This window comes from Apiospora phragmitis (genome assembly GCF_038363925.1).
Source record: "Apiospora phragmitis strain CBS 135458 chromosome Unknown utg000008l:1.0-3514335.0:1.0-3519231.0, whole genome shotgun sequence".
In the NCBI taxonomy this organism is placed as follows: domain Eukaryota; kingdom Fungi; phylum Ascomycota; class Sordariomycetes; order Amphisphaeriales; family Apiosporaceae; genus Apiospora; species Apiospora phragmitis.
The window spans coordinates 2,538,957-2,563,726 of record NW_027117407.1 but is presented as its reverse complement, the minus strand read 5'-3'; the positions used below and the strand labels follow the sequence as shown (position 1 = coordinate 2,563,726).

At 52.0% G+C, this 24,770-nt stretch overlaps 11 protein-coding genes across 11 annotated transcripts; 5 read left to right on the top strand and 6 right to left on the bottom strand.

The window, feature by feature from the left end:
* Positions 1-191: 191 nt before the first annotated feature.
* On the bottom strand, positions 192-2,629 carry PG994_009208 (uncharacterized protein; the record flags this gene model as incomplete). Its single annotated transcript, XM_066860617.1, has 3 exons — positions 192-1,345; positions 1,776-2,446; positions 2,514-2,629. 3 exons carry the CDS (start codon positions 2,627-2,629, stop codon positions 192-194), a joined length of 1,941 nt encoding a protein of 646 aa, XP_066714206.1.
* Positions 2,630-3,365: 736 nt separating this feature from the next.
* On the top strand, positions 3,366-5,151 carry PG994_009207 (Metallo-dependent phosphatase-like protein; the record flags this gene model as incomplete). The annotated part of the gene is given in 8 exon segments (XM_066860616.1): positions 3,366-3,515; positions 3,599-3,679; positions 3,735-4,173; positions 4,226-4,469; positions 4,522-4,704; positions 4,721-4,884; positions 4,936-5,060; positions 5,116-5,151. The coding sequence occupies 8 exon segments, from the start codon at positions 3,366-3,368 to the stop codon at positions 5,149-5,151; spliced, it is 1,422 nt and encodes a 473-aa protein (XP_066714205.1).
* A 267-nt stretch (positions 5,152-5,418) lies between these two features.
* On the bottom strand, positions 5,419-5,850 carry PG994_009206 (uncharacterized protein; the record flags this gene model as incomplete). Its single annotated transcript, XM_066860615.1, has 1 exon — positions 5,419-5,850. The coding sequence occupies one exon, from the start codon at positions 5,848-5,850 to the stop codon at positions 5,419-5,421; it is 432 nt and encodes a 143-aa protein (XP_066714204.1).
* Positions 5,851-6,221: 371 nt separating this feature from the next.
* PG994_009205 (uncharacterized protein) lies at positions 6,222-6,651 on the top strand (the record flags this gene model as incomplete). The annotated part of the gene is made up of 2 exons (XM_066860614.1): positions 6,222-6,302; positions 6,397-6,651. The coding sequence occupies 2 exons, from the start codon at positions 6,222-6,224 to the stop codon at positions 6,649-6,651; spliced, it is 336 nt and encodes a 111-aa protein (XP_066714203.1).
* A 1,341-nt stretch (positions 6,652-7,992) lies between these two features.
* On the bottom strand, positions 7,993-9,129 carry PG994_009204 (uncharacterized protein; the record flags this gene model as incomplete). Its single annotated transcript, XM_066860613.1, has 1 exon — positions 7,993-9,129. The coding sequence occupies one exon, from the start codon at positions 9,127-9,129 to the stop codon at positions 7,993-7,995; it is 1,137 nt and encodes a 378-aa protein (XP_066714202.1).
* A 1,495-nt stretch (positions 9,130-10,624) lies between these two features.
* PG994_009203 (Vacuolar amino acid transporter 3) lies at positions 10,625-12,971 on the bottom strand (the record flags this gene model as incomplete). Its single annotated transcript, XM_066860612.1, has 3 exons — positions 10,625-10,795; positions 10,849-11,795; positions 11,831-12,971. The coding sequence occupies 3 exons, from the start codon at positions 12,969-12,971 to the stop codon at positions 10,625-10,627; spliced, it is 2,259 nt and encodes a 752-aa protein (XP_066714201.1).
* Positions 12,972-14,707: 1,736 nt separating this feature from the next.
* PG994_009202 (uncharacterized protein) lies at positions 14,708-15,443 on the bottom strand (the record flags this gene model as incomplete). The annotated part of the gene is made up of 2 exons (XM_066860611.1): positions 14,708-15,313; positions 15,396-15,443. The coding sequence occupies 2 exons, from the start codon at positions 15,441-15,443 to the stop codon at positions 14,708-14,710; spliced, it is 654 nt and encodes a 217-aa protein (XP_066714200.1).
* PG994_009201 (uncharacterized protein) lies at positions 15,442-19,412 on the top strand (the record flags this gene model as incomplete). Its single annotated transcript, XM_066860610.1, has 6 exons — positions 15,442-15,628; positions 15,687-15,909; positions 15,966-16,671; positions 16,731-17,736; positions 17,813-18,841; positions 18,898-19,412. 6 exons carry the CDS (start codon positions 15,442-15,444, stop codon positions 19,410-19,412), a joined length of 3,666 nt encoding a protein of 1,221 aa, XP_066714199.1.
* A 772-nt stretch (positions 19,413-20,184) lies between these two features.
* PG994_009200 (DNA-directed RNA polymerase) lies at positions 20,185-21,199 on the top strand (the record flags this gene model as incomplete). Its single annotated transcript, XM_066860609.1, has 4 exons — positions 20,185-20,201; positions 20,717-20,775; positions 20,834-20,944; positions 21,003-21,199. 4 exons carry the CDS (start codon positions 20,185-20,187, stop codon positions 21,197-21,199), a joined length of 384 nt encoding a protein of 127 aa, XP_066714198.1.
* A 381-nt stretch (positions 21,200-21,580) lies between these two features.
* PG994_009199 (U6 snRNA-associated Sm-like protein LSm5) lies at positions 21,581-22,166 on the bottom strand (the record flags this gene model as incomplete). The annotated part of the gene is made up of 6 exons (XM_066860608.1): positions 21,581-21,616; positions 21,669-21,732; positions 21,794-21,821; positions 21,889-21,927; positions 21,991-22,047; positions 22,130-22,166. 6 exons carry the CDS (start codon positions 22,164-22,166, stop codon positions 21,581-21,583), a joined length of 261 nt encoding a protein of 86 aa, XP_066714197.1.
* Positions 22,167-22,838: 672 nt separating this feature from the next.
* PG994_009198 (3'-5' exonuclease) lies at positions 22,839-24,514 on the top strand (the record flags this gene model as incomplete). Its single annotated transcript, XM_066860607.1, has 2 exons — positions 22,839-23,799; positions 23,859-24,514. 2 exons carry the CDS (start codon positions 22,839-22,841, stop codon positions 24,512-24,514), a joined length of 1,617 nt encoding a protein of 538 aa, XP_066714196.1.
* Between the last annotated feature and the right edge of the window lie 256 nt (positions 24,515-24,770).

Genomic DNA, 24,770 nt, shown 5'->3' with positions numbered 1-24,770 from the left:
GGAATAGAATCCTAGCTGGTCATCTAGGTGGCCGCTAAATCTACGAGCTGCACTTAGCCCTATCTTAAGGGGCGAACAGATCCTATTCTGTAAAACTAGCCTTCACCGCAGCATCGGATTTGGTTATATGCTTTATCCGTAAGGGCATGGGGCTTTAACACGCAGCATTGTGTTGCAATTGTTACGAAGAACTACAACTTCGACCTTGGCTTTAGCACAAGCCCCCCTTTCTGCACGCCATAATCCGTCTCCTTACCGAGGCCGAACCAGGAACGCAAGGCCTCCTCGCCGTCCTGGCCGGGAAGGAGGGGCTGGTTTTCATACCCGTTTCCCGGCCACCCATCGCCCTGACCCTGCATGACAGGGTCTGTCGCCTTCTGGTGAGCGGCCAGGAGCGGGGTGTCGCGCAGCGTGACATTGGGCCGCTGGTCGCCTTCTAGACCCGGGTCGGTTTCGAGCTCGGGGTATTCGAGCACGGGGGTCACGCACGCATCCGTGCCGTCGAAGACCTTCTCCCATTCCGCGCGCGTCTTGGACCTGAAGACGGCCTCGACCTGTCTCGCCATTTCCGGCCAGGTGCCCCGGTCGGCGCGTGTCTGGTTCCAGTCGTCGCTGAGACCGAGGCCGCGAACCAGAGCAGAGTAGAACTGTGGCTCGAGCGCCCCGACAGCCACGTACTTGCCGTCTTTCGTCTCGTACGTGTCGTAGAAGGGACAGCCTCCGTCGAGCATGTTTCCGCCGCGCGGCTCGGAGACCATGGGGGTCTTGAGGGCTTGTCGCGGGAACGTGGCGAGGTAGCTTGCGCCGTCCACCATGTTGGCCTCGACGACCTGGCCCCTTCCTGTCTTCTCTCGGGAGATTGTGGCAAGTAGGATCCCCTGGAACAGCGTGGCACCGCCGCCTGCAAAATCGGCCAGGATGTTCCATGGCGGATGGGGTTTCTCCCCTCGCCGCCCGAGCATCGACAAGACACCAGACACAGCAAGGTAGTTAATGTCGTGCCCAGCCATTGCAGCATACTTTCCGTCTCTACGGAAGCCTGCCATGCGGCCGTAGACGAGGCGGGGATTTGCGGCACACAGAACATCGGGCCCAAGACCCAATTTCTCGAGTACACCGGGCCTGAAGGGGTCAATGATGATATCAGACGTCTTCGCTAGCTCCTTGACGAGTGCAACGCCGGACGGTATCTTCAGATCTACCGCAATGGAAGACTTGCGCCGCGTAAGCAGGTCGCCAGTGGGAGGGGCCTCGGCGCCGGCGGTGTGTGTCTTGCCTGGGATGGCTCGGTCAATGCGCAAGACGTTGGCTCCAGCATCCGCGAGAAGAAGGCCGGAAAAGGGTCCTACGCTTCATGAGCAACGATCAACTGTGACCAGGATGGTTTCTCAATTACCTGGAGCAAGACCAGCAAATTCTAGGACTTTAAGCCCTTTCAGCGGTGGTGGGTTGACCATGCTGGGTCAATCGTATCACTGAGAGGAGACTCTAGCTATGACAGACACAAAACTAAAGTAGAGTTGCTGTCTCTTGCAACCAAAATTTCTCGAGGTGCACTTTTTATAGATGCAGCAAGGGATGGGGTCCAAGTTGGGGGAAAGCTGGGGGAGTAGCGCGTGGAAGCCGAGGCAGCTGTTGATCCCCGACCAGGACCAGGATGTTTGGAGTGGTTGGTGTGGGGTAACGGCCGCAAATAAAAGTAGATACTTCCTTCACGAGTCTCACAGTGCTAGATGATTGTACAGCAAGAGCGCCGTTACTAGGAACTCGGTTACTTGCCGGATCCTTTCTTCTTGCCAGCAGAAGGTTCAGGAGGAATCCGGCCTTGACGAAGGCATCTCTTGCGGCTTGGTTGATCAAAGCAAACCGCCGAGGGCCGAGCTTGTGCCCGCCATACCATCTCGTTACGATCACCATACAGCCCCAGATATCCATAAGCTGCATCAGGTGTAGAAGACGCCCGCCAGCAGCGGTCTCGCCATCGTCGTTGCAATCCTGGAAAGACGTATTGTTGGGCCCCTTGATGCGCCAAGCGGTGATGTTGTGTGTGGCGATGCGAACCTTCTTATCAGTCGCGAGCAAGTGCTGCAAGAATCCCTCAGCCTCGGCTGTGGAAGAGACATTAGCACAACGGGCTACGAAAACCGACTTGAGCTCCACGAAAGGGTCCGAGATGATCCAGGGAGGTTCTTGGATGCTCATTGCGATAGCCATGGGGTCCTGTGCCTGGGGCCGAGACGGCTCATCCGCCACCTCAGGTGTTGCAGCAGCAGCTTCTTCCTCATGTTGAAGCTGCTCAAGTTCCGCGAACTCCTCCAGTCTCCTCTTTAGCTCCTCGATGGCATCAAAAAGACAGACCATGCCGGGTTCATAGACGGAACCAACCACCTCCCTGAACAGCTCGAGCTCCCTGGCGGCATCTCCGCGCTTCCCATGATCGCCGGTACTATTAGTGCTGATTACAACGGGAGGCTCTTGAGGATATCCTGGGGGAATTCAATGCGCAACGAGACGGATTCTCCAGGGGCGTCAAGATATACACGTGGGAATCCTCGCTTGACTGCACTAGGCACCCTTCGCCGTATATCGAGTTGATGGCCTCAACTTCGTCTTTCAGCTCCTCGGACATGTTCGTCAACCACGTAAATCAAGAGACCAAGGCAATCTAGACGGCGCATTGAAAAAAAAAGAGAAGAGGAGGAAGGTTGTTGGCGGTAATGATCCGAACGGGGAATAAGAGCTGCAGATAAATAAAATCAATCAAGCGGTACTAGGCCAATCCGCTCAACACTTACTTCAAAAGTCCAAATAACCCCGCTGTGGACCCAGGCCAGGGACTTACAGAGCTGTTGTGCGGCAGAAACAATCGCCAATGCTTAACGCCGAGAAGAAAAGAAAAGAAGAAAAAGGTCGAGACCATGACCAAGTAGAGCCCTGACAAGCTAGACTGCCGTCTCTAGGCTGCCACTGGTGACTGGAGCGAGTCCTAAGAGTCCTTAAAACTCCTAGCGGGCATGGATTCGAATCAGATAAGCTCCGCTTGGGGTTTTATCGCCTTTGAGATCCAGATTCCCTGTCCACCTATTCGGCGTGGCGTTCGCCGCTTTCGACGTCGTCCTGCTTCGATAATATTCCTCTGTTTGCTAGGTTCAAGTACGTAGTGAATCAAATCTCAGTCGCTCAGCCGCCTGCAAATTCCAAAAACAATCCAGTGCCAACTCTGCCCTTGGCCTCGTTGTTTCCTCTCGCAGATTCTGGCTCCCTTTTCTTGTAATCTTCATTCGTCTTGTTCTCTTCCAAGACCCGCTACAACTATCACATCACCTACATTTCCGTCCTGTTCGCAGGCTTCCCCCCCCATCGACATGACTTCGGCCATCGACAAGGCTGTCGCGTTCAAGAACGATGGCAACAAAGCTTTCTCGGCCCATGACTGGCCCAAAGCTATCGATCTCTATTCCAAGGCCATAGAATTGAACGACAAAGAGCCGACTTTCTACACCAACAGAGCTCAGGTATGGATATATAGCAATGCTTGCCCCGCCTTCGCTCAGTACGACCATGAGGATTGCTCGTGTGACTAACAATTTAACTGCAGGCCAACATTAAGTCCGAGGCATATGGTTATGCTATTGCAGATGCTACCAAAGCCATTGAACTCAACCCCAAACTCGTCAAGGTACGTTGCGTTCGTGGCCCTCTGCAATCGCTGCGACTAACATATAATCCCCTAGGCTTACTTTCGTCGCGCTGTCGCCTACGCTGCCATTCTCAAACCCAAAGATGCCCTCCAGGACTTCAAGGATTGTGTTCGACTGGACCCGAATAACAAGGATGCCAAACTCAAACTCGCCGAGTGCCAAAAGATTGTGCGCCAACTAAACTTCTTTGCCGCCATCGAAGTCGGCGACGAGCCATCCGCTGCCGAAGGCCTGGACGTGGACTCTATAGCCATCGAGCCGGACTATGACGGTGTCAAATTAGAAGGCGACGAGATGACACAGGAATTCATCGATGACATGATGGAGCGGTTCAAGAAGGGCAAGAAGATACACAAGAAGTTTGTCTACCAGATCGTCATCGCTGTCAAGAAGATCTGCTACGACGAAGCTACTATGGTGGAAATGAAGATCCCTGACGATGTCCAGCTTACCGTCTGTGGTGATACTCATGGTAAGTCGGCCAAATGCACTCGGATTGCACCTGCGCTAACCCGGAGGAACAGGCCAATACTACGACTTGATGGAGTTGTTCAGGCTCAATGGCAAGCCAACAGACAAGCATTGGTACCTCTTCAACGGCGACTTCGTTGACCGCGGTTCGTGGTCAACCGAAATTGCTTTGTTACTCTATGCCTACAAGTGGCTTAGGCCTCAGGGTCTGTACCTTAACCGAGGTAACCACGAGACGGACAACATGAACAAGGTGTACGGCTTCGAAGGCGAATGCAAGGCCAAATATAACGAGCGGTATATACCCCTAACTAGCCCTAGGTTATACGGGATGCTAACAATTCCGCAGTGTCTTCAAGTTGTTCTCCGAGAGTTTCTCCGCATTGCCCTTGGCGACTTTGGTAGGCGACAAATACCTTGTGCTCCACGGTGGTCTCTTCTCAGATGACAACATCACACTGGACGACATTCGGAAGCTAGACAGACACGCGCAGAGACAGCCCGGCCAAGCTGGATTGATGATGGAGATGCTGTGGACAGATCCCCAGACATCGCCTGGCCGAGGCCCTCAGCAAGCGCGGTGTCGGTATGCAGTTTGGACCGGATGTGACCAAGCGATTCTGTGACAAGAATGGCTTGGAGGCCATCATTCGAAGCCACGAAGTGCGCATGGACGGATACGAGGAGGAGCACAACGGAAAGTGCATCACGGGTGAGTTCCCTTTCGTCCCTCTCTAAGCGTGACAAACTAACCCCATGTCAGTCTTCTCCGCACCCAAGTACTGCGATCAAACGGAGAACCGCGGCGCATACATCAACGTCGGCCCAGATTACAAGTTGAATTTCAACCAATTCGATGCCGTGCCGCATCCCAATATCAAACCCATGGTAGGCTCTACAGCTGGACATCTATGGGACTGATTAGCTAACATAACTCAACTAGGCTTATGCGAACAGCTCAATTACGTCAATGATGTAGACGGATATACAGGATGGCAAGATCAATATGATCGTTGGGATGAATAGCCTAGCATTTCTGCATATATGACAGTGGAGAGCTATTCCGTATCACAGCATTGGCGTTTAGGGGGGGAATATGGTGTCAGGGTGCAAAATGGTTGCATGTACATACCCCATAGTACCGGAGAGGTATCTGGCCCAGAGAGCTCTTAGGTTCCAAGGTTCGCTAGAATTTCTCCATTCAATGTCCTGAGCTGGAAGCCGGGTTAAGTCACCAGACGTTGTTTCATTTGCTCCATAGGGTGTCTTGCCCGACCTGGCCCACAAGACTGCCTAGCCAGTCTGAACAGCCTTTGATTTGGAATGTGGTGTGCACGCCGTTTACGTTTGTTCCACGCCAGGCGGTAATGGCTGCAGAAAAGGCGCCCAAGCTGTCTCGCGGAATCCTCAGCCAACAGTCAGATCCGTCGACTTTGAGTATGTCGATAGAAATTGCTGTGCCTGCAATGCCAAGGAACTGCTGGAGCGCCGCCGTGCAGTAGGACCGCACCTGGAGGGCATCGAGTTCTATGGGCTCCTGAAGCGGATTGCCATTCAGGACTTGCAGATGGGCGTATGAGAAGAGGGGCTCCTTTATGACACAGCTTGCTAGCTCGTGGGACTTTTGCGACTTGGCTTTGGCTGTAGCCAGCACCGATTTGTCGCCTGGTTCGGCCATGTTGGTTTGCAAGAATAGATGCAAGTGATATATATCCCTTCTCGGAAAGCTGGACGAGCTAATGCGTTCAAGAGAGAGCGCCCTGAAAAACGTGGGTTAGGGGAGGAAGGGAAAGGTACGTACTGTGCTAGGTTAGCTCAGGGATTCCTCTCGGCAACAAGGCTTATCGATAACCTTAAGTAGAGTCGCCGCAACCAGCCGCAGCTGCCAAACGCGATAGTCAACATTCCTGCCACTATTACAATCCCGTCCAAGCTCTTTCTTCCCCATTTGACAATCCTCGCGCCCGTCCGACCAGACCGAGAAACTCACCACTACCGACACCGAAGGCTATTGGATAAACAGGGCAAAGGGCAAAGACATCCGGCAATATGGCTAACAACTTCGTGCCGCCGGGCCAGCACCGCTACCTTCGCGCCTGCATGGTGTGCTCCATCGTCATGACCACCAGCGTACGTCTTCGTCCTCTCCCTTTCTTCCCCTGACTTGCTTGCCAAGCATGGGCACTCTTGCCACACAGAGACTGATCGCGAGCACCATCAACAGCGTTTCCGACACGAAGGCTGCCCCAACTGCGAAGACTTCCTGCACCTCAAGAACGACACCGAAGCCATCGAGAGCTGCACGAGCCAGGTCTTCGAGGGCCTCATCACCCTGGCCAACCCGTCCAGGTCCTGGGTCGCCAAGTGGCAGCGCCTCGACAACTACGTCCAGGGCGTCTACGCTACCAAGGTCTCCGGCCAATTGCCCGACGAGATACGCTCAGCTATCGAGGACGAGGGGCACGTGTATATCCCGTAAGTGCCCGGCCCGGCCCGGCCCTCTACGTCATTTCTCGCACTTTGCTGCGAAAGAAAGCTCTGCGTCGTCATTTGCGATCTTATGTTCTAACCCCAATGTTTCTGTAGGAGAGATGGAAGTGCGCTCGAGGCCGAGTAGACCCTGCGATAGACGATACCCAAGGATGGAAAGAGGCAACGGGCGGTTGGTTGAAAAAAGCAAAGATTCATGGCATGGCGTTGGCACAATTGGGTGAAATTCGAGATGTTTCTGAACGGGCGTTTTCGGCGTGTGCATGAATAAAGAAGTCAAGACAGTTAAGTCCAATCAAGAGTCAATTGCTCTGTATTGCTAATTAAAAGCTCGCTGTTAAACAAATGTGTTTTCGTACAAATCGAAGCCCGTGACGGAGCGCCCAGCGCTCCCACGGTATAAATACAAAGACCCCATGATAGCCATTATGATCACCCAACGAGCCTCAAACCTCTCTGCCATTATATCTTTCAAAGCCGGGGCCACGGTTCGTTGCATGGAATCGTTTCCCCTCTTCGCGGCCCCCTTTACTCGGCGAGCCTTGGTCAAGCCTTGAGATCTCACTCCGGTTGCTCGTTCTGCACGAAGGTGGCGGCGTAGGCGGCGTATCTCTACGCGACGCCCGAGACAAGGCGCTTCTTCTTTGTAGCGCGCTCTGATTATTCGTGACTCTGGACGGTGATGGCTCTTGGCGCGACAAGTTTCTGGATTCCTTGGGTTCTCTGCTCAGGTTCAGATGCTCGACGCTCCGTGAGTCTCTTATCTCCTCCGGCCGGTTACCTTTCTTGGCCCGCCGCGCCCTGGCGGTACCAAAAACCCAGACGACGGTGTCAACCTCTTGTATAAGCACTTGCATCTCGTGTTCTATACTTTCCCTCAATTGGTCTGCTTTTGGCTCAAGATCTCCCTCCGCCTTATGCTCTTCCGGAACCTTATGCGCTAGTAGCTGGACGTCTTGTAACTCTGCTTTCTGGCCAGTGGGGGTTAGTGCCATAATGAAATACACTGCCCCCTCGGAGGCCTTCCTGGAGGCGATAGAGGATGTTTCGCTTCGAACGGAGTGAGAAGAAGATCCAAGAGGACTCCGTTGTCGAGAAGAAGGAGATTTACTACGCGAGGGGCTCTCCTTCGAGCCCTGGGTGTTCAGAGGTGGTAGATCTAGCCGTGCAATTATGCTTGCTGGAGATGATGGAGTTGTTGCCCCTTTCTCATGATGACCTGGGGTCGTGGCATTGTCAACCTTAGGGGGAACCATTGATATTGCCGTTGATAAAGGAGTGGTCAAATCTCTGCCAATTCCCGTCTTCTGTCGTCTTTTGTACAATTCCCCTATTGGTTAAGCCCTAGTATACTGACATCGCACGCCGCCACGGTAGCGGGATGGGCTTTGGCTTCTTGCTTGGAATTATTCGAAATGGCGGGTACAGGCGGTGCGGCATTCAGGGCCGACGATAGGGGCTGCTTGGGCGGGAAAGGCGAGCCGATAGCACGTCTGCTGCTCCCCTGTTGTTTCGGAACGGGCTCGCAGTGTCCCGCCAGGGGCTTCTTCTGGCCCGTGGTTTCAGCCTCCTCCGGGGCAATTGGCTGATGTATGGTGGCGGGGAGGAGAGGAAGTGCCTTGTTAAGCGACAACGCGTGCGATGGGTTCAACGAGCGTTCGCGCGGGTCATGGCTGCTGCTGCTGCTTCCATGTTTCGAAACCGGCGATCTGAATTCTGCCTCAACCGGTGTCTGGCTTGGTGTGGTGTTGAGGGACGAGAAGGTTCGCATCGTGCGGTTGGAAGGGGTTGAGAGGATGCCACTGGACTCGGACTCGGTAGATGGCGAGAAATGTGAGGTCTGTGGCTGAATTCTGGAGATGACGGTAGTATTGTGGCCAAGGGGTTGGTACGTCTTAGCTTGTAAGATGAATCCCCCGTCCTGGGAGCTCACAGGCTCCTCTGCCTCGCGGACCTTGGCGGGCATGTCGCTTGTCTTGGAGTTGGACCGGCTCCTGCCCTTCTGCGGACTTGGTGTTGTCTTGCGGGAGAAGTTGGGCGCCGAGGCTTCGCGGGGGCTTCTTCGGGTACCACCGGGGCTGCTGCACTCGGTCTGCCGCTCCCGGTGGCCAGTTCTGTCGGGGCTCCTTCTTCGAGTGCTTCTGGGGCTACGTTCGGTCCGCTCAAGGTGGTGGTCAGCTACTAGCGGCGTCATTACTGGGTGCCTCGGGCCCGCGTGACGGATGCCGGTCACTTTTGTAGGGGGCTGTACCTGTGTGAACGAATAAGGAGTCTTGTGCTTGTATATCTGTGGTGCTTTGTGGGATCTAAGGTCTGCCAAACTACTATTCCCAAGTACTGCTGTCTGGACCTGAGGCTGTGATGCTCCAGCTATAGCATGGTGGCGGCGGTAATAGTGCTGGTGATCAACCGCAACAGCTTGCGTGCCGGATCCATCGTTCGTAACCCTCGTACTGCCACCACCCATCATGGCCATGCTACCTTTACGAGCCTTGCTGCCGCTGCTTGAACGCCGGAGGAAGCGTTTATGAATGCTGGTTTTCCGTGCGTGATGCATCAGGGGCGAAAGCTGTTCGCGAGTCACGTAGCTCACTTTGGTCGCTGATCGCTGGTCGCAATGGGCGAAGAATTAAAAATGATTGGTAGACGAAGAGAACCAGTCTCTCGAAGGCAGTACAGCAATGATCATGAAAAGACGCTAGTAGAAGAAGTCAAAGAATAGTAATGAATGAATCTAGACTGAAGAGTTTGAAGAACCAAAATTCACTTCGTGAATGAGAGCCAGAGAAGTTCATAGAGAGAAAGAGTACATATTATTATTCTAAGAGAAACAAGAAACCCCCATCCAGAGATAAAACGGGCCCGGTATAAGGAGTATATAATGAAGGCCCAGGACTAAGAGAAAAAGGACAACACCAAAGATAATATCTTTTCCCTATGTTGTAGTGTAGAAGAGCGGGAAGGGGGGAAGGAGAGCAAAATCCATGATAATCTCATCTGTAATTGTCAAACTAGAACCAACAACAAGTTACGAACTATAGAGGATGACCAATATGGTCTTTCTTCCCCTTCCTTTCCTCCCCATCATGAACGGATGACTTGACAGTGCAGCATATAGCCCTGAAGCGGAGAAAAGAGAAAAAAAGAGATTGGGTCGGTCCCATGACGCAAAGCACCTCGACGACAAAGAATGATAGCTTCAAGCCGGGAGACACACGAGATCAGGGTGCCGTAGGAAGTTTGGAAGCCCAACAAGGGGCCCCGTCTCTCTTTGTCGGGTGCCAATTGTACGAGGAGATTCTCGACTAACAACAAAGAGCAGAACGGGCGGAAAGACCTGCCATGGGATCGTCAGGAGCCCTACCCCCAGCTAAAGGGCATTTTCTTTCTTCCAAGGTAGACAGGCATGGGCAAATGGACCTGGGCTGTCTGTAAATAGAGGGCAATCCAACCCTGCACCTCTGAGAGTGCTATTGCACCTCGGGGCCCCTAGTTGTCATTGAACCGAGGAAACAGGTAGACCACCACCTGCCGGAAGGGCGGGCCAGAATGAGCATTGTTCGACAAAGGTTTACAGATAGCGTTTCAGTTGTATTCCCAGGCGGAGCTAGCTTGTACGGTCTACAGCTTACTCAGCTCTGACCTCTACTGGGTTGGCTAGGGCACAGCAATATGAGCTCCCATGAAGCGTTATCGTTCAATGAAATATCTGATTTGATTATTCTATCAAGGGAAACAAACTATGTAAGTAGTTATACGCAATATGGAGTATCCAACGCCAATAATACGACCCGAACAGCATTGGCTTCTCGACCTGCTTGCAATCTATGCGTGTTGAGTATACCTTCTATCTCACAACCTTCAAATGCCGTTATTCCCGCTGCTGATGCAAAGATAGTTATGCAAGGAGATCAAAGGAAATGGTAGCAGTAGTAGCTGGCTTGGTGTGGCTACTAGTAAGTCTAGTTCTTAGTGTCGCAATACTTGGGCAACCCCGAGCCGGAGGAGCTGGCCCAGCTCATGACCGTCAGCGTGGTCGTATAAGCCATGGCGATGACGCCGAAAATGCATAGACATATGTCCGATACCTTCCAGAGCCGGCTTCGAGCCACGCCCCTGTAGTGAAGCAAGGGCTGTCATCTCGTTAGTGAAGCCGTCACAATATCCATGATCTGGGTTAACTTACCGGGTAGATGTAGACTAGTGGAATACAAGCGAAGTTTCCAACCAATGCCACAAATTTGTCGAGGTTATCAGCGCCAGCCCAGGCGATGAGGGCGCACATAAACACAACCAAGAAACGGAATCCGTTTTTCTGCCACTTGATATAGGGGTTATACTTGCCACTCCGGGTGAAGAGTGCATTCTCAGTGATCTTGATGGCAGGGAAGATCTGCAGAGGAGTAGAAAGGAGGATAGCAAGCGAGTAGAGGAATTGCACGCCGTTCACGAGCTTGTTGTCCTGCGGTAGGTTCAACAACACTACCGTCTCGGTCTTGGAGCCGTAGGCAGCATACGAGATGGCACCCATGACAGTGAATAGAAGCGTGATGATAATCATTACGTAGAACATGACCTTGGGGAACTTGGCAGGCTGCTTCATCGATTCTTGGATAGGAATGATGAGACCAATACCTTCAAAGGTGAAGATGGCTGTTCCAATGAATAGAGTCCAGTCTTTCTCGTTGAAAAGGATGATGTCTGCGAGCCCGTTGGCATTAAGTGTGAGAACATCGTAGTAGAAAAGGTAGGCTAGACCAATGACGATGAAAGCATCAGCAATCAAAGCAGTGAAGCCAAGTTTACCAATATCGCGAAGCAGTGCGAACGGGAGGAAGATGACCATTTGGATGATGATTAGGAGGGTAACGGGGATGTTTGCGCGGCAGTCGGTCACGGCAAGGAAGAACGCTTGTAGGTTTTCCGACGTGAAGACGATGTAAGCTGCAACAAACCCCAACTGACTGACGACGATGGAGAAGAGGATCAACGTCCTCAGCCACTTTCCGTACAGGATGCCACCGATGTCACCAAAAGAACCCTCCACTTTCAGACGAGTAGTGACGAGCAGCACGAAGCAGTAGTAGCTGAGAATTGCCACCCCAAGTAGTACAGCATTGCTGAACACCATACCTCCGTTGAAGTAAGCCCGGGGGAGAAAAGAACACCGGTGCCGACGAACGATTTAAGCAAGAGCAAGGCAGCGTTCATCGGTGTATTCTTACCACTACCGCCGCGAGACTTCCGTCTCCTCTTACGCCGCGAGGGTGTCAACAAGGTGCTATCTTCCATTGGCTCGTGGTCGTCATCGCTTCCTTCGTCCGACTCATACTCGTCTTCTTCACCAGAAGCAAAGTACTCGCCTGGAAGAAGATCTTCGTCATCCTCTTCTAACTCCTCACCAGCGAAATGCCCATAGATAGTCAAGAACTCCAGGAAACTGGTGGTGAACAACTGAGGTTGCTTCCTCGAGGCACGACCAACCTCCGGATCCTCGGGGCTGTTTGAAGGGCTCCTGGCAGCTCTCCGGAGGTAGTTACGTCTGAACCCTCCAGGAACTTTGATGGTGTTGATGTCGAATACTTCGGTCTCGGGCTCTGGGCGAGGTACACTGAAGCTCTTGCTACGTTGGGGGCGGTTGCGACCTTCGGCTTCCTCGGTCCACTTGTAGATGGGGCGAGTGATATCACCGCCTTGAAGTCTCAAACTCGAGAACTCGTCCTCATCGAAATCAGGCTCTGTGCTTTCCCCTGGCTGTTTGCCTTTTACTGAGTCTTCGTTGGGCACGAAGCCACCCGCATCGGAGGCATCGGAGGGCTGAACCAGATGTCGCTTGATGATCTCAGGGTCTTCATAGGCACCGGTCCCACCCCCTTGTAGGAACCTTGATCTCGCATCGAATGAGCCATAGTTGGTGGGCGTCGTTGAGGATTGGACTTGCTGCCCCGTTGCAGCAGGCGAAGCCGATCGTACTGGTGGTGTACCGAATCTTGGCGGTGACGTGCCCACGGAGTTGGATAAGGCGGCAGCAAGCGCTGAAACGCCAGGACCGGTGTTCTGACCCGCTTGGGCAGGGCCAGGCAGAGGTGTCAGATCCTCCGAGCCCTCGCCTTCGTTTGCTGGGGCCGGGGAAGCTGATCTCTGCGAAGGGGCACCGAAGGCGCCAGAAGGCACAGGCGAGGCCAAACGAGCGGTCGCGTCAGCGCGAGGGAGCGAGGTTCCATAGTTACGGCCGCGAAAAGAGCCGCCTGGCGACGAGGCCATGGGCTGTACGAATGGGGAGCTCCGACCCCGATCAGGAGTGGCCATGTTGACTATCGGATCGGATTTCTAACTTGCGGCGAGCAGCTCGACGGAAATGGATCGAGGGTGTCGGAGGTCGGTTTGCTATCTCGTCAGGACCTGGAGGCTGAGTCGGAGGTTATAGCCGCGTGGTCTGGGTTGGCAATTACCGCCTTGAGGACGCCAAAGTCAATGCGGGCGGTATCAACCAGGACGGACCAGCAAGTGCGCCACAGGAGCTTTAGTTATCTCGGCCACGATAAGGTTCCAAGGGCTTGAAAAGTAGGCACGAAGAGGACGGTAGGGCTGGACTGACCAGGCGATTCTCGTCAACGGGTTTGAAGGAGTGAAAGATCAATATTTGGCGAGGAATGGCCCCTTGTGATGATTTGCACTCACGAGACCCTGGCCTCCTTTGCAGTGGCCGAGTCAGGCAGGTGATGAAATACGCCCACCTAAATGCCAGCCATGACCAGACGCTAAAAAGGTGCTGCATTATCTTTACCTGTCTTGGCCAGTCGATTGGACGCATGCATTAGCATTAGAACGCCCGTTAGTCAGCAGCATTACTGCCGACATGGGGGACGTACATGCCTAGCCGCTCGGTCGTATTCCCATCGTCATGTTTAATCTGATTCACTGAATGGGGGGAAAAAACAATATCAATTCTTAAACTACACATAACCAATGTTGCTTTCCACGATCTGTGCTCCCATCAGGATTGATGTTGGTTACATGTAGTGAAGACCCAGTACCAACGCAACCCCCACCACATGCAATTGGTGCCCGGAGGACTTAGAGCCGAGCCACTACAGCATCAGCAAACATCAGCAGGCAGCATGCTTCTACACCATCAACCGAAGCTAGGTTCAAGACATACACGAGTCTGACTGTGCGCCCATGATCTATCTTCTTATAAGTATATATTGCTGTTTACCTGTTTACTCTGGGTGGAACTCAGTGTTCCCAACAGTATTAGGAGACAGGAGATCGTAACCTGGTATATCAGCTGTGGTTGCTACCAAAGCCCTTTCATATTGATCTCTTCTTCGATGAATGAATGCAGCATGTGACATAGCCGCTGCAAGATAGAGTTGGATCTTGCTTCGCTGCCGCAAGCCTCTCCGCCATATAATCCGATATGCTTTTAGGGGGCTTCTGGCTATCGAGTTGTAGATTAAAGGCATACTCGATACAATACGGAAAGGTACTGGCCAAGCATGGCGGTCAGATATGAGTCCAACTACGAATGGAAAATGTTTAGGGTGCTCGAGTCAGTGAACATGGACCTCACTGATTGACTTGGAGATGCCCCGATGGCCCCCGCCTTCATGACAGTCTCTACCCAAGCAGCTCGCCAAGCAGCTCGAATGCACCATGGAAGATGACGTCGGGAAAGGCTTGGTTAGCCCTTGCCGAGCTTTGCGAGCGGGAGGGATCTAAACCCCGCCAACACGGATTGGCATGGCGGCTCTGGGCTGCAGGCTGGCTGCGTGCCACTGTTTTCTGGCGGTGCCCAGTAATTTCCCAGGCCTATCGTGGGGAGGCGTGCGGGGGATGATGCTGCACCTCCTGTCCCGCATACACTACTGCATTGTACATAGTCGGTTTTCCCGATATAATCCTTCACATTCATGCTTCCTCAAACAGACAGGCAATGCAATTGGGGCCTTGGAGGAGGCGATATTCCATAGGCACAACCCACTGTCCCTATACGCCAGTTCTCCAACTTTATTGCTCGCGAAACTTGATCACCGTCTTCTTCACTTCTTTGCCCAAGCTGGACTTTCCTTCTGCTTCTGCTTCTGCTTCTGCTTCTGCTTCTGCTTCTGCTTCTGCTTCTGCTTCTGCTTCTGCTTCTCCTTCTGCTTCTGCTTCTGCTTCTGCTTCTGCTTCTGCTTCTGCTTCTGCTTCTGCTTCTGCTTCTGCTTCTGCTTCTGCTTCTGCTTCTCCTTCTCCTTCTGCTTCTGCTTCTGCTCTCTGCTTCTGCTTCTGCTTCTGCTTCTCCTTCTCCTTCTGCTTCTGCTTCTCTCTTCTCCTTCTGCTTCTGCTTCTGCTTCTCCTTCTGCTTCTGCTTCTCCTTCTCCTTCTCCTTCTGCTTCTGCTTCTGCTTCTGCTTCTGCTTCTGCTTCTGCTTCTGCTCCTTCTGCTTCTCCTTCTGCTTCTGCTTCTGCTTCTCCTTCTGCTTCTCCTTCTGCTTCTGCTTCTGCTTCTCCTTCTGCTTCTGCTTCTGCTTCTGCTTCTGCTTCTGCTTCTGCTTCTGCTTCTGCTTCTGCTTCTGCTTCTGCTTCTGCTTCTGCTTCTGCTTCTGCTTCTGCTTCTGCTGATTGTTCCCGTCTCCTTGCTTTTTTCCTCTCCCGCTTTGCAGTCTACAATTTATAGCCCATGGTCCTGCAGGCCCAAACTGTGTTAACGCTGGTCGAATATGCGTCATATCCTGCAGCTAGCTACCCAACCAATTGACTGAGGGACGGGTTGAGGAACAGTACGAATCAACATGCCCCTAGAGTCCCGTACCGACAAAATGGGAGGTACCGTGGAGATAATATCGGTATCGGCCAAGAAGTCGAAGCTCGGAGTTGCCTCCGGGGTTTATGTTCCAACCGTGTTGAACATTCTGAGCATTTTGATGTTCCTGCGTTTCGGCTCTATTCTTGGTCGAATCGGACTACTTGGCATCCTAGGTTCGTGTAACCCTAACAAACCCCTGAATGACGATGTATAGGTGGCTGACATGATCAGGTTTGCTGGTTGTTGCGTATTTCATCGATCTTGTAACCGCTCTTTCCCTCTCTGCCATCGCCTCAAATGGCGAAGTCAAGGGCGGCGGTGCGTACTATCTCATCTCCAGGTCCTTGGGGCCGGAGTTCGGTGGGTCGATTGGGGTCTTGTTTTACCTATCGCAGGTGCTCAACACTGCCATGAATGTGGTTGGTCTGATCGACTGCCTGAAGCTCAATCTTGGGTCTCTCATACCCGATGGCTATTGGCAAGGCTATTTGATGCAGACGTGTGCTCTAGTCGTCTGCACTGCTCTGTGTTTCGCGGGAGCGCTGCCTTCTCTCGTGCCAGTAACGGCTTGCTTGTCATCCTAACGGTTGCCATTCTCAGCATTCCCATATCGGCAATCGCTCGGTCTCCATTCAAAGATGATCAACTAGATGTCGAGTTCACCGGGCTGAGTTCTCAGACATTGCTTTCCAACCTGCACCCCAATTCTCCGACACTGCATCACACGTCGCTGGACAGGTTCAGAGAGCTCTTCGGGATCCTCTTCCCAGCTACCTCGGGTATCTTTGCGGGAGCGTCCATGTCAGGGGATCTGTTGAACCCCAGCAAAGCCATTCCCAAGGGGACTCTATGGTCCATGTTCTCGACTCTGATACTCTATCTATTAGTGATCATGTCCATGGCAGCAAGCATCACGCGGGAGTCTCTTCTTCTCCAGATCAATGTGATTTCCATTACAAATTTGTGGTCACCGCTGATTCTCGCCGGCGAATGTGCCGTTACATTCTTCTCTGCCCTCATGGGTCTCGTCGGTTCCGCGAAACTTCTTCAGGCTCTGTCGAGGGACAAGCTCCTTCCTGGTCTTTCTATTTTCGGTCAAGGCACCAAGCATGGTGATGAACCCATTAACGCCGTTCTGATCACATACGCTATTGCTCAGATAGCCTTCTTTGCTGATCTCAATCAGATTGCCACCCTTATCTCGATGGGATACCAGGTGAGAGATATCACCAATCTTAGGCTGTGCTACCTTCTAATTTTTGTATTTCATTACAGATGACCTTTTTTGTCATGAATCTGGCCTGTTTCCTCTTAAAGATCGGGTCAGCTCCCAACTTCCGCCCAGCCTTCAAATTCTTCAACTGGCAGTCGGCCTTCGTCGGTAGTATCCTTTCAGCTGCCGCCATGTTCTTCATTGATGAAACATATGCTGCCTCGGCCATTTGCCTTCTCATTTTTCTGTTTTTACTCATCCATTACTTGTCTCCGCCAAAGCACTGGGGTGATGTATCTCAGAATCTGATTTACCATCAAGTACGAAAGTATCTGCTCCGTCTCAAGCCGGAGCATATCAAGTTTTGGAGGCCGCAAATCATACTACTCATTAACGATCCGAGACACCATACCCGCCTTATTCAATTCTGTAATTCCATGAAAAAAGGATCTTTATATATCCTGGGCCATGTCATCGTAACAGATGATTTCAATACTGGAATCCATGAGGCGAAGCTACAACAAGCCGCGTGGACCAAGTATATTACCGAGTATTCGAGAATTAAGGCTTTCGTGCAGCTCACGATGTCTCCATCAATCGAATGGGGTGTGAGGAATCTAATCCTCTCTGCGGGACTCGGCGGCATGCGACCAAACATTGTCATTCTTGGCTTCTATAACATGGATGAGCTCAGAAGGTCGAAACCACTGGCGAGTCTCCCAGAAGTACCGACTTCTCCTTTCAAGGCAAAACTGAGTGAAAAGGCTGAGGGGAAGAGGCCCGGACGTCGTCGTGGAGACACGTCAGCTCGCATCCTTGAGGGCTTCCTCCCAACCGATGCTATCAGGACAGAAGGCCTTATGTCAGTCGTAAGCTACATGACGATAGTCGAAGATCTAGCTCATCGGCATCGTTTGAACGTTGCCATCGGCAAGAACTTCCAATCCCTGGAGACCCCTCGGCAAGACGGCGCGAATACGAAAAAATACATCGATCTATGGCCTATCCAGATGTCTGCCGAGATTACGGCTCAGGGGAAGAGTGTGCGCACGACCAATTTTGACACTTGTAAGTGGTATTGCTTTGGGGTTTTTTTTTTTTGTCTATGAAACCACATCATTGCGGACGCTTACATTTGTCATAGACACTTTGATTCTACAACTCGGATACATCCTGTCCAGCGTACCAAATTGGAAGCAAGTCTACCAACTTCGAATTTTAGTATTTGTCGAGTATGAGAATGAAGTGGATCAAGAAAAAGCACGTCTTAAAGCTCTCCTCGACAAGCTCAGGATCCAGGCCGAGGTTCACGTCTTTTGGTTGGCTTCGGGGGAGTTGACGACATACGAGAACATCGTCAATGGCAAGATCAAAAGTCAAGAAAACAACTTTGTTGTGAACCAGCTTCTCAAAGACAACGAGTGGTGGCAAGAGCTCCAGAGAATTAGACAGGAAACGACACAGATGTCCCCCTCGGCGGGAATGGCTTCACTCGAAAACATGCTCGAAATATCTCGGCGGCGTGGCTCCAACCCGAGGAGCCCCAACGAAGATATATCGGCACAAGCTATGAATCTGCAGGAATTGCTGGAACTTCCGAAGAAGCCGACGGTCTCCAAGATCGCCAAACTTGGGGTGAACTTCGGCATCCATACTCAACATCTCGAATCAAATATATTGGACGAACAAGTGCCGCAACAAGAATATTATTATAGCGAGGATGAAGATGGGGCCAGTTCATCTTCGTCTGATGCTGATTTCAACGACGTGGCCACTGTGGTGAGCGAAGGCGATGCAGAGGATATTGAGCCTTCGCGTCGTCCACTACTGCATGTCAACCGGCGGCGAAGTCTTGGCGACATGCAGAGTCCGCAGGCATCGAGGAAATCGGAGAGAGCAAAGGGACACCACTCGCGACAGAACAGTGGGATTGCCATGTCTGGCTATGGTACAATGTCATCTTCTATAGCTTCGTTGGACAAGAAAGCTGGCCAAACAGCGAATGTGTCCATTCCAAGTGTCGAGAGCTCGCAAACTCTGACCGCTCCGTCACTGGCAGCAGAATCCACTTCTACATCCTCTAGAAAACCAGGACGGGCGGCAAACTCCCGAAAGGCCTCTACCAATCCTCTACCTACCATCAGAAGCTCCGAGACGACAAATGAAGATGAAGGTGGCACAGGGCCTAGTATTAGCTTTTGCGAGCCAGAAGGCATGCGCACCCCCAAGCCGGAGAGACCACCAATGTCACGAGCATCTTCGATGGGCCGATTCTCGAGTCGTCCTGTGCCCAGACCTTGGTAGAGAATGATGATGGTGGTGGGCAACGTCTCACCTTCGCTGAGCCCGAAGGCCATGCGCACGATATGCGATCGCGGAGAAACTCTGGTTCTCAGAGCCCCTTTCCCGACCTGCATCTCCATATACCGGAGCTTCTAGAGGCATACGAGTTCGGCACGAGATCGGATGCAGATGCGCGATCAACATACTCGATACAGAGCCTGCCTTTGTCTTTCAACGATCTGCCCAGCCGGGCCCAGCATCTGATCCTCAATGAACTAATGAGACAGAACAGTGGCGACAGCGCAGTTATCCTGACCACCCTGCCAATACCGGACGAAGGAACGAGCAAGAATGAGGAGGCTAGCCTGAAGTATCTCTCAGACATTGAGGTGCTATGCCATGAGTTACCGCCCGTGCTCCTTGTTCTCAGTAACAACATGACGGTCACGGTGAGTCTGTAATGATGATGGATGAATGTGGAATGCATTGGGAATGGCAGTCTCTTGGAGATGGCGTTCGGAGTCGAAATTTATAGTCAAGAAAGCACCCTGAATGACAACTAGGTGGCGTGACAACATTACTTGGGTGCTGGGTGCATTGTTCCTAGATCTGTTTTCTGTTTATGAGACATGCCCCTCAACGCACAGCTTTGAATGGGTTACGGACTTCCTGCCGGCAGATATCTGAGAAACCGCACGCTCATAAGCGCTGGCTAGTATTTAACATGAATAACGAATCAAAAGTTGCGACACAAACTGTACCTACCTATGTACTCAACCTCTGATTGTGGAGTGTGATGAACGAGGCCCGTGGTCGGCCAACCTAACCTTCAAAGATAACATGTTCCCCTGGATATGGCGGAGGTTTGTTCTACCGAAGTTTACCCGGCGCAACCTACTAACCGCCTGTCTTGCCTGGTACGTACCTGCGCTTAGCAGAGGCATCTCTATATCACCAATGTACCTTCGATTTCATTGTCATCTGCATTCATCTGCATCCATCTCTTGACAACCACCTTTGCTATATGACCATTTCCATCACCACCACTTGACACAACTGGTGCTTTGAGGTCTTGATTTAGCAACTTGGTCCTATTGCCTTCCAAACCCACTTAATTCCTAATCCTCGCTGCTTCCAGTCTTATTGCTATCCTTTTTTTTTGGAAGCTTTCCTCGAGGCACATTTGCTTCAGCACCTCGGTTTCGGTAGTTGATCTCGGCCTAAACCAACACCATGAACGCCCCCGATCGGTAAGTAACTATTATCAAATCAAGCTGGGCTTTCCCCCCTTCTTCTCAGCTCCAGTTCATGGTTTTATTCCCTTTTGGGAGGGAGCTTGAAGATAATGTCACAATGGGGGGACGGATGGGGAAGCTGTCTGGAAGTTGGCTCCCAAGGTCCATCGCAGCTTCACTTGAATCGATTTCCCAAATGCTGCAGGATGTTTCCCCAACGGATGCAACTTTGGGGCTCTACTGGCATGGATTGTTTGGGTCACTTGGCACTCGTTCTTTTCCCTCGTGCCTACCTTCCATACACATCAGAGAAGGAGAGATCTCTGTCAAATTCATCGACTGCCAGTCATCCAAGTGGAATTACAATCATCTTCCAGTTGAACGCGATCAGCCATCCAAGCGGAACAGCGATCGTCTACCGGTTGATTTCAAGATGAACAATCCCAAACACGACAATACTGACCCCAAGTTCGAACAATCATCTCTTACCAATCAGATATTGTACACGGTTCAGCTAATTATGAACATAGCTTCGAGCTTTTCTTGCTCAACGATGACGAGAAGAAGATCACCGAGAAGCCCTATGCTGGTAGGAAAACGTCATATCTGACACTGCGGCCACTTGGCATTCAACTTACTGTGGTCAGGCATGTCCAGCACGTCGGATTTCATCTTGATGAAGGAGGACCACACTCTTGGCAACCTTATCAGCGAGCATCTCAAGATGCACCAGAAGGTGCACATGGCCGGGTATAAGGGTTTGTCTTGCCTAAAGATCCTGTCACATTTCGAGATTGCTAAGGTTATGTGTTGCAGTGGCGCATCCTAACGTCCCCGAGCTCATGATCCGCGTTCAGACCGACGGTACGGTCACCCCACGCGAGGTATTCATTGAGGTGTGTAAGCAACTTATAGCCTCGTACGGACAACTCGGCCGTGAGTTCACCCGCGAGTACGAGTTACGTCGCATGGCCACTGCTGGTAACCAGGACAATCAACCCAATGGCTCCTGATGTTGTAGCCACGCCAGGACTGACATGGGTCGCCTCGGAGTTCTTGTGTTCGTGGGAAATTCTGGCTTTTGCAAAATGGATCGGCGTTATGGCACGGAACTGAACAGTGTCCACGAAAGGTAATACAGGATGCTGCATGTTACAAAATTCTTAATTGCAGGCCAAATGGCGTAGCAAATCATCTGCAATACATCTTGGCCACTGCAGGCCGGATTTTTGGGGCCATGTCTTCTCAATCGTTGTCGACTCCAGGTAGAGGATGTCTAATTCGTCATTGTTTGGCCGACGCCTTCATCTGATATCCCGCCGTAACTTGACTCTGTTGAAGCAACTCCGTAATCCACCGACTTTACCTACCATTCCAACCAAGTTTGTAGCTGTTCAGGTTGCCACCGGGCCCTCGCCACCAGGAATCAACTAGACGGACGTTAACTCTATGCGTTCCTCGAGAGAAACTGGGAAGACCAACCATGCAGATATTGTTGCCGTTCAACAGGATCTTGGTAAGCTTGGTGTGGTTTCCAGAATAGTCACTGGACGTATTTGTCAGCATACTCCATACGCTGCTTGGATAGATGAAGTCTTTCTCCGTACAATTCTGTTACATCCTCCAGCACCATGTCTGATACTCATGTCAGTCTTGTGTTGTTGAAGCGCGTTGGGGACGACTTCGTCTGCTTCCTACTTACTGACGTAATCGTCGAAGCCCACCAGAGTACCGCTAAACTCTGTGCACACAATCATAGTCAGTCTTCAGCCGACTTTGCTTGCATCTGCGTTGCTTCTCATACCCTTGTCGCCTTTCATGACAACCCATATCCTGGAGCCGACACACTTGTCGATGAGTTCTGCGGTACGGTTAGCTCGCCCCTCCTAGTCTGATGAGTGATGTTTGCGAAAGCGGAAGCGATGAGAGACAGAGACACGCACCCAAAGGCAGAAGTTGGGATGTTGATGGGGCCGCCATGATTTGTAGGAATAGTTGAGGAGCGATCGACTTGAGGCGCCCAGGACTGATGCCGTCTGTCAATTTGATATTGGGTCTGAAAACGTTCCGTGGTGGGGGTGTGCTTTGGGCGTAAGCTAGGGGTGTGAGCTGAGAAGGTAGGCGGGCAGTCCAATTAATTGATCTCGTCTGGCACTGTGGCACATGTCGGCATGGCGCTGATGACTCAGCAAGCCAAACCACCGCCAAAATCCAAGTCCTATCCTGTAGCCTACAGGCCTCTAGGCCCGCACCCTAACCAGTCACAACGCGCATCAAACATTGGCGACTCGCTCACTTCTAGGCCCAGCTGTGGGGCGCGTCTGCCTGCTGCCAACGCACATCAATCATCACACTACACTCCCACTTCCCGCCGGTCGTGCATTATTTCGACATCTCTACATATATACCTATAAGCTCCATGTTCCCCGACAACATGGAGCTGCCTGCTTTGGCCTCTTTCCAGATGATACCCAAAGGAATTTCAGAGGCTGCCGGCAATGCTCTGAGTTTTTCCCGACGCTCGCTACCTCGTTATAACTGCGCTTCACTGTAAGTCGCATACCGCCCACACGCGTTAAGTGGTTTACTTGTTCGCGACTCGGTCAGCTAATCAGCCATGGGTTGGCGAATAGTATCCCTAGATACCCCAGCATGACCACCAGTCCTTCGTCACAACTATGGCACCCCTCGCGAGGAATTTCCTTCTCGCCAACCCCTGCGAAATCATGGTCCTGGCTCGGTCTCTCGGGTAAAGCCTCACCCCAAGAGGTCGCAACCGAGAAAAATCAGCGCGATGTACCTACTGGTGGCGGGGAGAAGCAACGCGCCTCGACGCTTTCCAGCGACGGAGCGCCCGCAACACATTCGAACGACGCATCGGCCACTGCCGACGAGGCTGCAGTAAATGTTATCCTCGATCCGCCAGATCTTTGTGTGCCATCCAAGGCCATCCCCAACGATCCACCTTACCCTGCATTGGAGTGGAAGGTCTCCGAACCCCTCTTCCGCTCCGCCAAATCAGCAGCCCCTGGGACGCCCCAGTCGTTCTGGTCATACAGGATGTACAGAGGTCCTGGCGAGGATGGCTCGGAGCAGCCGGTCAAAGTGCATTACTGCAAGAGTCGACACACTACCGACCGAGTATGCGAACAATACTTTATGAACGAGAAGGTCCTTGGCTTTGACCTCGAATGGGTTGCCGAGGCTAGCCGTTTGCAAGGGACACGGCGTAATGTCTCGTTAATCCAGCTCGCCAGTCCAAGTCGCATTGCTCTATTTCACGTTGCCTGCTTTCCCAAAGACGATAGTCTTGTATCGCCCTTTTTCAAGAAGATCATGGAAGACTCCAACATCGCAAAAGTTGGCGTCTGGATCAGGGGTGATGCAACGAGGTTGCGCACCCACATGAACATCGAATCCAAAGGTTTGATGGAGCTCAGCCATCTCAACAAGCTCGTGACACACTCGCGAACTGGGGAATACAAAAACATCAACAAAAAGTTGATTCCTCTGGCTACTCAGGTCGAGCAGTATCTTCATCTGCCAATGTTCAAGGGTACTGATGTCCGATCAAGTGATTGGGCTCGGCCCCTCAGCATGGATCAGGTTATATGTTAGTTTTGGCCCCTTGGATATATATATAACTACAGCGTGCTTACTTATATTTTGCAGACTCTGCGTCGGACGCGTACGCTGGAGTGCAGCTTTATGCAACCCTGGAGCATCATAGAAAACAGCTTGATCCGTGTCCGCCAACGCCCCATCACGCTGAGCTGGAGCTGCCCATCCGCTTGACAGATGGCTCGGACCTGGAGACCAGTTCTGACGAAGAGTTGGTTGAGCAACCAGAAGCGGAGGACGATCAGTCTCAGACACTAAGCCCTGCAGCAAGGCGGCGTTTGTTGAAGGCACACGTAAAGCCAAAGCGAAGTCGTACAAAAGACGCGGCCAAGACCACATCAGAAGCAGAAAGAGAGCTGCGGCCGAAAGATGCGCGTGTCCAGACCGCAGAAGCCTGGGCTGCTGCCTTCAAAAAGGAAAACCAGCCGGATGACCCAGTCGAGAGGGTCAAGTCTGACTGTGCCTCTGCTTATGAGTTACGTGCATATCACATCTGGCATACAAACAAGGAGCTGTCTGCCTCTGATATAGCGAGTATTCTGCGGAATCCGCCCTTAGTCACGAAAACCGTAGCAAATTATATATGGGGAGCCGTCAGGAAGGAGGGGTTACCCGTCGATCGAACGAGGTATATGGCGGAGGTGGTCCAGCTGCTGCCGGAGAAACAATCCAGGATGGCGAGACAGGCCCTGAGCCGGTTTCCCTGAGGTGAGACGCAATAAAACAACAAAGCATCAACCTGTATTTTCAGACTATAAAGATAAATGCAATCCCATCTTCATCCAGGCCTGAAAATTATTTTCCAAGGGCGGTGCCATCAGTATCACAACATAAGAGGTATATTACATGTGACGATGTAAAGCACGGCGGCTTCCTGGAAGCCTTCTGGGTACTTATCCAGCAGACGCCGCATCTCCGCCATAGCAGTAGCCCGAGACTGAGGCTCTTTGGGGAACAAGGCCG